The sequence below is a fragment of the Syngnathus acus genome, chromosome 10, assembly GCF_901709675.1.
Source record: "Syngnathus acus chromosome 10, fSynAcu1.2, whole genome shotgun sequence".
Taxonomy (NCBI): domain Eukaryota; kingdom Metazoa; phylum Chordata; class Actinopteri; order Syngnathiformes; family Syngnathidae; genus Syngnathus; species Syngnathus acus.
In genome coordinates, this window is record NC_051095.1 from 11,728,777 (window position 1) to 11,740,995 (window position 12,219).

The 12,219-nt window shown below is 42.0% G+C and overlaps 2 protein-coding genes across 4 annotated transcripts; both read left to right on the forward strand.

Moving 5' to 3' along the window:
* Positions 1-520: 520 nt before the first annotated feature.
* LOC119128929 (gap junction beta-1 protein-like) lies at positions 521-2,389 on the forward strand. 2 transcript variants are annotated; one of them, XM_037261823.1, is made up of 2 exons: positions 521-671; positions 1,235-2,389. In XM_037261823.1, exon 2 carries the CDS (start codon positions 1,249-1,251, stop codon positions 1,987-1,989), a length of 741 nt encoding a protein of 246 aa, XP_037117718.1. In that variant the 5' UTR covers positions 521-671; positions 1,235-1,248; the 3' UTR covers positions 1,990-2,389. The 2 variants fall into 2 exon arrangements, with proteins under 2 accessions (XP_037117718.1, XP_037117719.1); XM_037261824.1 differs by lacking the exon at positions 521-671 and adding an exon at positions 998-1,140.
* A 2,373-nt stretch (positions 2,390-4,762) lies between these two features.
* LOC119128928 (gap junction alpha-3 protein-like) lies at positions 4,763-8,753 on the forward strand. 2 transcript variants are annotated; one of them, XM_037261821.1, is made up of 3 exons: positions 4,763-5,077; positions 5,167-5,307; positions 6,476-8,753. In XM_037261821.1, exon 3 carries the CDS (start codon positions 6,501-6,503, stop codon positions 7,554-7,556), a length of 1,056 nt encoding a protein of 351 aa, XP_037117716.1. In that variant the 5' UTR covers positions 4,763-5,077; positions 5,167-5,307; positions 6,476-6,500; the 3' UTR covers positions 7,557-8,753. The 2 variants fall into 2 exon arrangements, with proteins under 2 accessions (XP_037117716.1, XP_037117717.1); XM_037261822.1 differs by lacking the exon at positions 5,167-5,307 and having other exon boundaries at positions 4,765-5,077.
* Positions 8,754-12,219: the final 3,466 nt, after the last annotated feature.

The window sequence follows — 12,219 nt, forward strand, 5'->3', positions numbered from 1 at the left end:
ACAATTGTGAACAGGCAGAAAGTTAATAAATAAATGAAACATCACTGAAATATCTGTGAGCCCATTGAGTCTCACACCTGCTATATTGCAAATTCTTACTCATGTATCATTTATTCCCCGTGACCCTATCACTCCATTGTTGGGGTGGTCGCTGAAGCCCAGGTACAGTTTACCGCTAACTGAGAAATGTCACCTTTGAATGACTCCTATAAAACTTTATAACACTCTCAAGAGTTCCTCCATGAAGCGTTGTCCAGAGTTGAAGAGGTCATTCATCATGTTGACACGTGCAACCTGTCAGTGACGGCAGCTCAGGTCAAAGGCCTCCTTCAGCCGGGCTACCCTCCCTAGCACAATAAATAATGAGGCATGCTTGTGTCCACCGTCCACACAGATTCCTTCTTCAGTCCGGGGCGGTAGGCGGAAATCGAGGCGTTTGATGTGAAAGAGTCTTGTTACGGCGCAATAAAGAATGCCATTGTATGCTAATGCTTTAGACAAAACCATATGACCACGACGGTGCAGGGCACAGGCTTGTGGCGGGGGAATGATTAGCATTTTCCCAACGTGCGGTCTTCTCAACACAGCATTTTGGTTTTGCTCACAAAGAAAAACATTTTGATTCATTTCTTCCTGCTTTGTACACTTTTTGTGTACCATCACAGCTGAAGGTAAAACCCCATGCTCTTATCATTTGCTTGTGTTACTCTCAGTGAGGTCAGAACTAGTGTGGCTTATAGCCCACGTCCCCTAGGTGACCATCTAACTGAACTCGATCGCAACCATATCGGAACGTAGCTAATCTTTTCAAAAGCCGAGTCGGTGGCTTTTGATAAAACAATAGAACTCTTTCAATCATCCGTCTGCTTCCTTGGAGGAATTTCTTGGCAGTCTATCTGGAACTGGGCTGCAGGTCCGTTTGAGTTGAGTATTAATAGAGGGTGAGCGCATCACGTGGCTCAGCGGATGTTTCACAATTGGCTTCAAAATTTTGCGTCTTGTGACGGCCGGCGATAGGCCATCGCCCCTGCTTTTATAGACATCGCACAACTTGGCATTTCCTGTCGTCGTCCTTGACACTCATCGGTTAGGATGGTCGCTTTCGGACCGGGCACCGCTTACACCGTTTGCGTTAGCCTGGTAGGGATCAAAAGCTAATGTCATAACTTTTGATAATTTTTTTGCATGATTTCACGAATTGTGTCAAGCTATAACTGCGAATGTTGATTTTCAGCTCTGGAGTCGAAAATGAACTGGGGGTCCTTTTACGCTGTGATCAGCGGCGTAAACAGGCACTCGACGGGCATCGGACGCATATGGCTCTCGGTCATCTTTATTTTCCGTATCCTGGTCCTGGTGGTTGCGGCGGAGAGCGTCTGGGGAGACGAGAAGTCCGGCTTCACCTGCAACACCCAACAGCCCGGCTGCAACAGCGTCTGCTACGACCAGTTCTTTCCCATCTCGCACATCCGCCTATGGGCGCTTCAGCTTATCTTGGTCTCCACGCCGGCACTTCTTGTGGGCATGCATGTGGCCCATCGCCGCCACATCGAAAAGAAGATTCTGAGGCGGGCGGGCCGCAACAGTCCCAAGGAGCTGGAGCACATCAAGAACCAAAAGTATCTCATCACCGGAGCTCTCTGGTGGACCTACATGATCAGCATCGTCTTCCGAATCCTCTTTGAAGTGGCTTTTCTTTACATTTTCTACATGATCTACCCGGGCTTCAGGATGGTGCGCTTGGTCAAGTGCGATTCGTACCCGTGCCCCAACACTGTGGACTGCTTTGTTTCCAGGCCCACAGAGAAGACCATCTTCACTGTCTTCATGCTGGCTGTGTCCGGAGTGTGTGTATTGCTCAACCTGGCTGAGGTGATCTACCTCATCAGCAGGGCGTGTAAACGGTTCTTCCACCGCTCTAAAGAAGAGTCTAAAGTTGACTGGATGAGTCAAAAATTGTCTTCCTATAAAATCAAATCAATCAGCTGATAGGGGACCATTTTTTACAGTGAGACAAAAGAAAGGCAGACACTTTGTCGCACGCAGTCTCCTTTTAAACAACTAAATATCCACTAAGCATGTCAGTCGGTATACAATATTATTTGCTGTGTAAAATAGTGAACGTATCGTATTTATTTCAGGAATTATCAGCTGTCAGCAATAGATTTTTCTTTCCCGTTTTTTACTGACAAGAGCGATTTGCGTCGTATCTTGAAGACGGATGAACGTGCACGTACACCATCAGACCTAGTCCACGTTTAAAATAAAAAACCAACTGATTCACAATTTGAATTGCCGTTATAAATATAATTCAGTAGACTGTGGATATAAAAAGTTTACACACCCCTGGTTCAAATGCCAGGTTTTTGTGAAATAAAGAAAATGTAAAGAATAAATAATTTCTAAAGATTTTTCCAGCATTAATATAACCAAAGTAACTGAATTTTTTTTAATTTTCAAAAGGGGAGTACAAATAAACAATACATAACACAATCTTCCAAATTTGGGAAAAGGTGTTAGGGTTTGATAAAACTGCCGACGTTGTGCCTTTTATTTTTTGTTTTAACAAAACGCTCCCAACATGCTAAATGGGAAATTGGAACCCCCGTGGGGAAAACATTTCAGTTTATTTTTACCTTGCCTCTCAAAAAGGTTGAAAACAACAAGGGCATCCTATTTTCATTACAAAAACCTGGCATTTTGACAGGGTGTGTAGACTTTTTATAGTCCGTGTTCTATATAGCCACCCACAAGTTTTTTGTTTCTGTATAAATAAAAAACCAGAGTGGTTCAAGTGGTTTAGCAAAAGGAAATGACATTTGGAAACGTATATTTGTGACAAATGTCTGCAAAAGATTTATGAGTGTGTCTTTAAGAAGAGAACAGTGTTCAACTTTCATTCACAGTTTTAATGTTCATTCATTTTGGTAATTGCAATTGAGTAGAATTTCATTGCACGGTACTGACTCTGAATACTTGAAAATATACTAACTAGTATTGGATCTTCTTGGGTCAGGTTTTTGTTCTACGCATGGTATAAAAAGAGTGTATGTTGAGTGTGCACAAAATAGATCTGATCCAAAGTGTGATAGTGTCATGCTGAAACATTTTCCTGCATATTATGGAGGACTTAGACAGGCGGGCTTCCTTTAGTGGCACACAAAAGAATTTGGGATTTTATTTTGGTTTTCCATTCAGAACGGTGCATTATTTTAAAATTGGTTTTATAACTAATTGTCTTCAAACATTTATTTAGGTACAGTTTTTACAGATTTTTTGTGGAATAGATTTCAATTAAATCTTTTACACCGGTATGTTCCAAAATTTAGCACAATGTTAATGTTCGAATGGTGCATATCGTCACAGAGGCTTACAATAATTCAAAACATATTTTTCAGGAATCTCTGTGTTGTTTGTAATTAGCACTTGAGCCTACTATGCTACTGTATAATGTTGGTCATTAAAAGGGTATTTGGAGGGCCAAGTTAGGGTTTTCTTTGAGGTGGTGCTTGATGTAAAATGTTTCAGAACGACAGCAGAGTAATACATAATAGTGAGTTAGGCTTTCTGTAATTATATAATCATGCTGCTGCAAATGTTGCATGCATGTGCTTGTGATTGAAATAGTCTGTTTAAGTGGTGCCAGAAAACATCATGCGGCACTTTTCTAATATTGTTTTTCATGAGCTTCTGCATTGCAAACTACTTTTGAAACCACTAATTATGCTCAGCTGCTCAGTTCAGTAGCGCTATGCAAGTGACATTTGTTAGTTTGCATCCACTAACAAATGTCACTTGCAGAGCACTAAGACACTCAATGTTAGAAACCGGTTGCTTACTTTGTAATCCATTCAATGAAATTGACAGTATGGTGCTTATATGATGTATGGTGACATTAATGGACTCAACTGAGGTCACAGTAGAAGACGTTTGGCAAATAGTGACAAATTCTTCAAACAGGGGACTTCAAACTGCTTACTGTCCAACTAAACCTAAAGAGGTGTGTATTTAAAACAACCACAGCTTAGCCTTTTTTTCCCCCACTACCTTAATACTAACACGAAGCTCTAGCATCTATGTTGTGATGCTTAAACCATTCACCAGCAAAGTGAAAGCCAACGGTGCAGCAACAAAATGTCGACTGACAATTAAATAGTACTCACCATCATATAACCATCCTCTTTGTGTTGAACAACTAATATGAGTGTCATATTGATAAGCTGACAGAGGATTTGAGGCATAATTTTTAATCCAACTTGAGCTCAAGGCAAGACAAGGCCAGCTGCAATATAAATGGCATCAAGGTAGGATTGTCTGTCATAGCGCCCCCAAGTGGTCAAGACAGTAGGAGCAGCATTCAATGTCATTATGTCAATTTTTATGGGGTGCTATTTTTACCTCATTAAAATGCAGATTGTTTTGGGTTGTTGGGTTGGTGGTGGTTGGGGCAAATTAATGGTATTCCCACTCATTACTAACAAAAGAGTGTTTTGCATTGCAAGTAAGCCCATGGAACGAATTCAACTCTTATCTCAAGGCACCACCATTTCTGAATCACCAACAGTTTTGTTTTATTGCTGATCGTTGCTGCTCTTGCTCCTTCCATTCCACTGTGAGGATGCAAAGGCCGACTCATCTGCAAATCATGCCCCCCAATGATAGGAGAGACCCTTGCACTATATTTAGCCACCAGGACCACTTGTGGCCGGAACACCAACGCAGTTGAGCTAATCATTGGCCAGCTGACCTGTCAGTCACTCAAATAGTTTACATTCGAGTACACTGGGCCAAATTTAACCGCAGGGGGAGGGGCAGTCTGGACATGGTTGAGAGTTTGTCCATTAGTGTGTTGTGGTCAGTGGAAGAACCTTGGTCGGAGGCGTCCTGGAACCTGCCCGCCCGAGCCAATCGGTGTGGAACCGACACTGTGGCTGGTAGGGATCCGCTTTTCCTGTCCATTCAAGGGCATCGCCGAGAGGCCCCAAAGATCACGCCCGTTCTGAGACCCGGCGGCGCAGCCTCATGGACCCTCAAAGACACATAGGAGTTCAATACAAGGGATGTGGAAGGTGACAAGGTGGGTGAATCGCTGAGGACGTACTATAAACGGGTTTGTAAATCACCACAATGCACTCTCGGTGCTGACCTTACTGACAATCATTTCAGCGGTACCAATACGAATCTTCAAACTCCTCTCGCCGGTGTTCCCTTTCACTCCGAGTGCCGGTCACATTGCCACGACTTGCAGGATCATGCCTGGAAGCTGCCTTTCCCTGTCTACACAGGCCAAATATACACCCTCTTAAAGTAAATATAATCCTGTTGTGGTCTATGTGGAATAGATCAGTCGGCTAGTCGCCAAGTTGTACACTTATTTTAACAACCTGTCTCTTGACACTCATTTGCAGTAAGCTCTGCTGAACTTGGTAAGGCATTTTAGAAGAGGAGGAGGAGGAGGAGGATACTTGCCGTAACTGTTTGATTGTGTTATTTTAGTCATGTAACACTGTATACACTATATTATATGGACAAAAGGATTTGGACAGTTTGCCATTACACAAACAAGACTTTGAAATGGAAGAAAATATGGAGTGTATCCCCCTTTTGCAGTTCAGTTTTCACTCTTCTGGGAACAATTTCTGCAAGATGTTGGAGGGTGTCTGTGGGATTTTGTTTTTCATTCAGTCAGAGAAGGGTGTTGAGGTCAGGGCCTTGTGCATGTTGTTGCTAGACACCAAATTCAGTCATGCCTTAATGGACATTAATTGCCCAATACCTGATGACTTAGGTCAACTCAAATAATTCAATTACAATGACTTAAGTATTGAATAATATTTGATTTGGCCACAAAAACCTTGATATTTTCTGCTTAAATTAAGTTTTATTTCATGATTATTCCTAAAATTACTATTTTAAAAATGGTTACATGGGCTTTGGTTTGTATTGCTCTATTCTACCTTCAAGGTATTCAAAGCGCTTTCTCATTCTCCTCACAATACGGAATAATAATTACAAAATAAGAAACAACTGGGGTTAATTATCTCGCTCAAGAACAATTTGGCATGGTCACAAGGGCTGCGAATTGAACCAATATTCCAAATTGATTACTCAATTGCATCGACAGTGCAATATGCACGACAACAACCCAAAGGTTGTGGTTTCCATCCCTCACCCCTTGTGACCATGTGCAAGTGTCCTTAAGTAAGACACTAAACTCCTTGTTACTTTGATACCATATCATCAGGACTAAATAAGTCAAGTGAGGACGGGTGAATTATACTCGCAGAATGCAGATTTCAAATTCTCTGAAATTTAATTGTTCTCATAACTGACTTACTGCTACATTCCATCTTTGAATTCCACAGGTTTAAATTTAAGTAATTCACTTTATTTTATTAAGCTCTTATTTAAAGTTTTATAATATACTCATACTTAAGAATAATTGTACTAAAGAGCCTTTTCCCCATCCCACCAGTCCCAGTTGCGCAATCACATAGACCATGGGCGACTGGAACCTGTTGGGAAAGCTCCTGGAAAATGCCCAGGAGCACTCCACCGTGGTGGGGAAGGTGTGGCTCACGGTCCTGTTCATCTTCCGCATCCTGATCCTGAGCGCCGCCACAGAGAAGGTGTGGGGCGACGAGCAGTCGGGCTTCACCTGCGACACCAAGCAGCCCGGTTGCGAGAACGTCTGCTACGATATCACTTTCCCCATCTCCCACGTTCGCTTCTGGGTGCTGCAGATCATCTTCGTGTCCACGCCGACGCTGATCTACCTGGGCCACATCCTTCATCTGGTGCGCATGGAGGAGAAGCAAATGGAGAAAGAGAAGAATCATCCGCCAGACAAGCCGGCCCTCGTCGTGGAAGCCCGCAAGCACAAAAAGCCCCTGATGAGGGACGAGAAAGGACACGTGCGCCTGCAGGGGGAACTACTGCGCACATATGTCTTTAATGTCGTTTTTAAGACCCTCTTTGAGGTGGGGTTCATTGTGGCCCAGTACCTGTTGTACGGCTTTGAGTTGAAGCCCATGTACACATGCGACAGGCCGCCATGTCCCAACCCGGTCAACTGCTACATCTCCCGACCCACCGAGAAAACCATCTTCATCATCTTCATGCTGGGTGTGGCCAGTCTTTCCCTCTTCCTCAACCTCATTGAGATCTACCACCTGGGCTTCACCAAGTGCCGCCAAGGCATGACCTTCAGGAGAGGGAACCAGTCACCCGAGACCATGTCCAAGGGGCACAGTGACACCGAAGCGCCGTTCGGCCCGACGTATAACCACTACTTCCACGAGCATCGCCCTCCCAGCTACAACCTCTCGCCGCTGTCCGCGGGCACCGACTCATCCTTTCACCCCTGTAACAGCAAAGCGGCCTACAAACAGAATAAGGACAACTTGGCGGTGGAAAGGAGCGGTAGCAAGCTGGAGGAATGTGACCTGAAAGGCAAGAAGCAAGGATCTGCTGCGGGGTCACCCACGCAGAGCAGGCAAGGCCACAGTGCCAAGTACGGCAACAACAAGACTAGAATAGATGATCTCAAGATATGAGACGTTGACATCAAGGGGCTGAACGCTCTGTGGAAAAATGTCTTCATGGCGCAGGCTCGACTCATTCCAAGTAAGACTTTCATGGTCCACAACACTGACTTTGTCAAACATTTAATTCACAATAGATGCAGGAAATGCCACATAGTCCACTTTTTGAGAAAACACAGTCCAGTGGAACCTCTGAAGTCAGACACAAGACTAATTATCAAATCATTTCTCCATAGAAACAACATTTTTCTGATTGTGAAAAGTAAACCACTGTAAAATAAAACTTTCAAACACAAAGGTAAAGCCAAACTAAACAAATAGTACACATAATGGTAATGTTGTTTCTGGAATGATACAATGAAAAATAATTATTTGATATAGTACACCCCAGTCCATCGCAGGGATTACATTCCAGAGCACCCCAGCAATAAGTGAAATCTGATTTAAAATATATTCCATTTAAATAATCTCGAGGCATGTTTTATAGCACTTATGAAACTTTTTAATAAGGGAATCAAAGACACATTAAAATAATGCAAACATATTTACAAACATTTAATATACTGACAGGACACAAGTGTAATGACAACATTTTTTTTTGCACAGTGTACCAATTTGTACGCGTGTGAAGTAAACAAATACCTTTATATTTTTTCATACTAACAAACTTACCATAGCCCAAAATACATAAAGACGTCCATTATAGAATGAACCTCCAGCTATTGCTTGCTGAAGGCGGAACAGAAGATGGGAGCAGATTGAGACGTTCATCTAGCTCTGTTTTCACTCTTCTTCTTTCAAGCGTACAGTATTAAACAAGTGTGCCACCATCTACTGGCCAAGAGTGGATTTACACTCAAAATAAAAAAATAGAGTTATAACAGGAGAAAGAGAGTGATTGAAGGGGAGTTCATATTGTACTGAGCAGACAGATCTTTTTCCTACGTCGCTGTAGCTGTTTAGACATGACTGATATCGAGCCATCACAAAAATCCGCCCTATAAACGCAAGCAACAAAAAAAAAACTGAATTAAGCTTCGAGAGCTGAAGGGTCGCCGACGCTGAGCGTGTCCTGTATGCTGATGAAGGTTTGCACTCCTGAGTTTTATTTGACTTTGCAACTTTGGAGGTTTCACTGTACTTATAATCAGTTTTTCCTAACTTTTATTGTTGTGTGAAATTAAAGTCACTGTAAAGCGAAATTTAAAATAAACTCTTAAATTTGATACTCCACAGAGAACCCTGCCAAAGTGGAGTGATTTAAAAGATTGTGTGAAGAAGTGTATAAAAACGATTCCCCCCTATTTATCATCAGCCTTCCCACCATGATGTACATGCGCACAATTAAGGTGGACAACAAGGCACTCTAAAGAGTCAAATACCCAGTCCACACACTGACAATTGAGTCAGATTTTCTTTCTAGGTAGTCCTATTCGCTGTTCCTCTCACACTCATGGCCGACAACAAGGCGCGCTAACATGGCCACGCCAACAGGCTATCGCAATGTACGCAGCTAGCATGTTGCGCTTTTGGTGAATCAAGGTGAAAAACTGTTTTACTTTATACCTGCATGATTCAATACTCCTCAGATGTAAGTCCTTGCACAGGTTTTCGGCAGTTATCTTAAACATGTCTGATGTATTAAAAAAGTTTGTATTTGCTTACAGGGTCTTTAACTAATTCGTGAACACTTTCTAGCACTGACTGAGATCACTTTGACGGATGGCACAAAAATTCAGTGACATAAAGGTCTGCTCAGGTTTTTGATCCATTTTTGTTTTACACTCCATGTAAAAAAAAAAAAAAAAAAAAACTCCCTTCACTAATTCCACAGGAAAGATTTGTTTATTTCTGACCTAATGAACTTGATGAACTAAGACAGGGTGAACTTTTTCCAGTGTCAGCATCCACCATAGTTGACAAGTGTAATGTTGTGAAATAATTGGCACTGGTCAAAACACCGTATCCAATTCCAGGACGTGCCTGAGTAGAGATTGCTTCGTCTCAGGAGTTTCCATTTTTGTAAAGTGTCATAATTTCATCACCGAGCAAAAACATCACCCAAAGCCGAATTGTTTGTATTTCAGTTTATTTGCTGTAAAGTACTTGGTGACATTCATCTTTACACATAATTATGTAAATAAAGGTGTCTTAATCATGTCACTTAGTGTTTAGTGTCATTGGAGCTAATAAGTCATGAACTACTTCAACCCACATAATGACCATTTGGGAGGTCCAATTCTCAAATTTGTTACAAAATATCACCCAAAAACACTTGTATGACAAACAAATGTTCAAACAAATGTATTGCACATAAAAAAAGGTTCATGTTTTTTTTCTTTTTTAGCAAATATAAAGTTTTAAAGACTATTGGTCTTCTTCTTCTTCTTTCGTGTAACGTCAAATGTCCAACTCGGTGTCGCGTAGCCATGCCCGCATCTCTGGTCCTAGGTCGAAGAGGCTGGCTTCCGAGGGTGGTCCATATAAGGGGCAGATGTTGATTATATGGTCGGCGGTCTGCTCAGGGTCACCACACTCGCATGCCGCACTGTCCGCCATGCCCCACGTCTTCATTGATGACCCAAAGCGACCGACCCCAGTCCGTAGGCGGTTCAGCGTGGTCCATTGCCGGCGTGGTAGGTCGTCTCCTCCCATGGCGCCATCTCCTGGGTCCCAAATGTAGCGGTGGACTCGGGAGGGTCCGGCCGACTCCCACTCCTGCTTCCAGGCTGTTGCCAACCATGCGTCTCTGGAGATGTCCTCAGAGGTGGAGTCGAGCATCTCTTGTGCTGCCTTGCTGTAGGGGTGGCGGGACTTGAGTCTGCTTGGAGGTGCTGGTGTTATTGTGGTGTTGTGCAAGATGTGCCAGACTATTGGTCATTGTTTTCTGTTTCTTTGACAGGTTGTCTGTTCCATTTTGTTGCACCATGTGGTACAATAAACTGCAAAAAAAAAATGCAATAAACTCTGATTGTGAATCAGAGTTGAAGGTACCAGATAAGATTAACCTTTGCTTGGATTTTCCCCATTACTTTTTCTTTTTCATTGTATTTTTTGGTAGTCTGGATGTCCTGTGGGGCTTTACTGCCTTTCACAGGTCATTTCTGGTACTACAGCAGACATGGTTAACCATGTGCGTGTTGGCCGTCTAGGCACATGGTGACCCCCCCTCTCATTATGTCTGGGATCGATCACATTTTAAAAATCTGTTATGTTTTTCATAATTGTTGCGTATGTCCACATTTCATTACCCATGTAATTGTGGTTGAAATAATAGGCCTCATTCACAAATTTGTCAAGAACTAATGTCTTCCACTAATAATAGCAATGTGGTTTCATTAGTGTTCTCACACCCACAAACTGCAAAATATATTTGACTAACACATGCACGCATTGAGCTCATCCAGGAAATCCTGTTGGTGGGTCTGGTATTAAAAAAACACACCAAAAAAACCTGGAAATTAGTTGAAAGCATAGCATCTTCATGACGACAAAGCCTCCTGCCTGGTGTGATAATAATATTTCTGTTAACACTTGAGGAAATGTGCTTTAGTTGTAATACAGTCTAAATTTACTGAAAACAAACATCAGATCATTAAATTTTACATGTCTTGATGCATGTAGTATGTTTTTTTTTTCTTGTTGCGCCAAGTGCTTGACACACATTTTAGGCTCATATGGCATTTGTCAAAAATAAGCAAAGTCAAATCAGGATAAAAAAGATTTATGGTGCAGCTATTGAATATTATGTGATGTACCTAATAATGTGGACAGAAATTGTGGGTACCATCGCCATATAGGTCTTTCCTTTTTAAAAGACATCCTTTCATTTTAGTCTGCTTCTGATGCAACTGCATGTCAAAGTTGAATCTTACAGGGGGGTTTTCCCCCCAAACAAAACTCTTTTATTTATCAGATCCCTCCTGGGTTAATGATGCCTTTAACCACAAAGGGGCTTTTTTTATGTGACTTAATCATCAGTGTAGCAGTTCTTAAGAATGTGCCCTGGAGTGGACACCCTATTGATTGTGTACTTAACGCCAGATTTCGAGGAAACATCTGGAGAGAATTTCATGGAATATAACATCTTATTGTCGGTATTTAATCGAGGACATTAAGTCAGGTGTTCGCGTAAATTGTGTCATTTTATTGCAGTGGTGAGAAGTGGGCTAGTGATGTACAAATATTTTTACTTAAGGTATTTGCTTTTCTGACAGCTTTTTGCTTTTAAAAAAAAAAAAAAAGGATATCTGTGCTTTCCACTCTTTAAAAAAAAAAAAAAAAGGTCAAAGTAGTGTTACTCGCAATTACTTAATTGAATTCGTACTTTTTCTCCATGAGTATCTGTACCACTTAACTTTATCGTAAATACTTTGGCCACAGCCGCTTAGTTCTCTAGTGACATCTGAGATGCTGCTGCTCTGACATCTGCTGGCCACTACAGAAATGTCCATTTCCCAAGCGTGTTCAAAGTAGATATTGATGATAAATTCCCAAGTGGCTTCCTCGTCTGTTTAGCCACAACCAATACGTATAAAACACTGGATTAAAACCATTAAGAACCACTGAAGTGTTTATTTAAATCATTGGCTTGAGAAAGCCAATGATCACAGGCCTGTGATCCATTACAGACCGAGTAAACATCCAACCGGTTACTGTGTGATAAATGATAAAC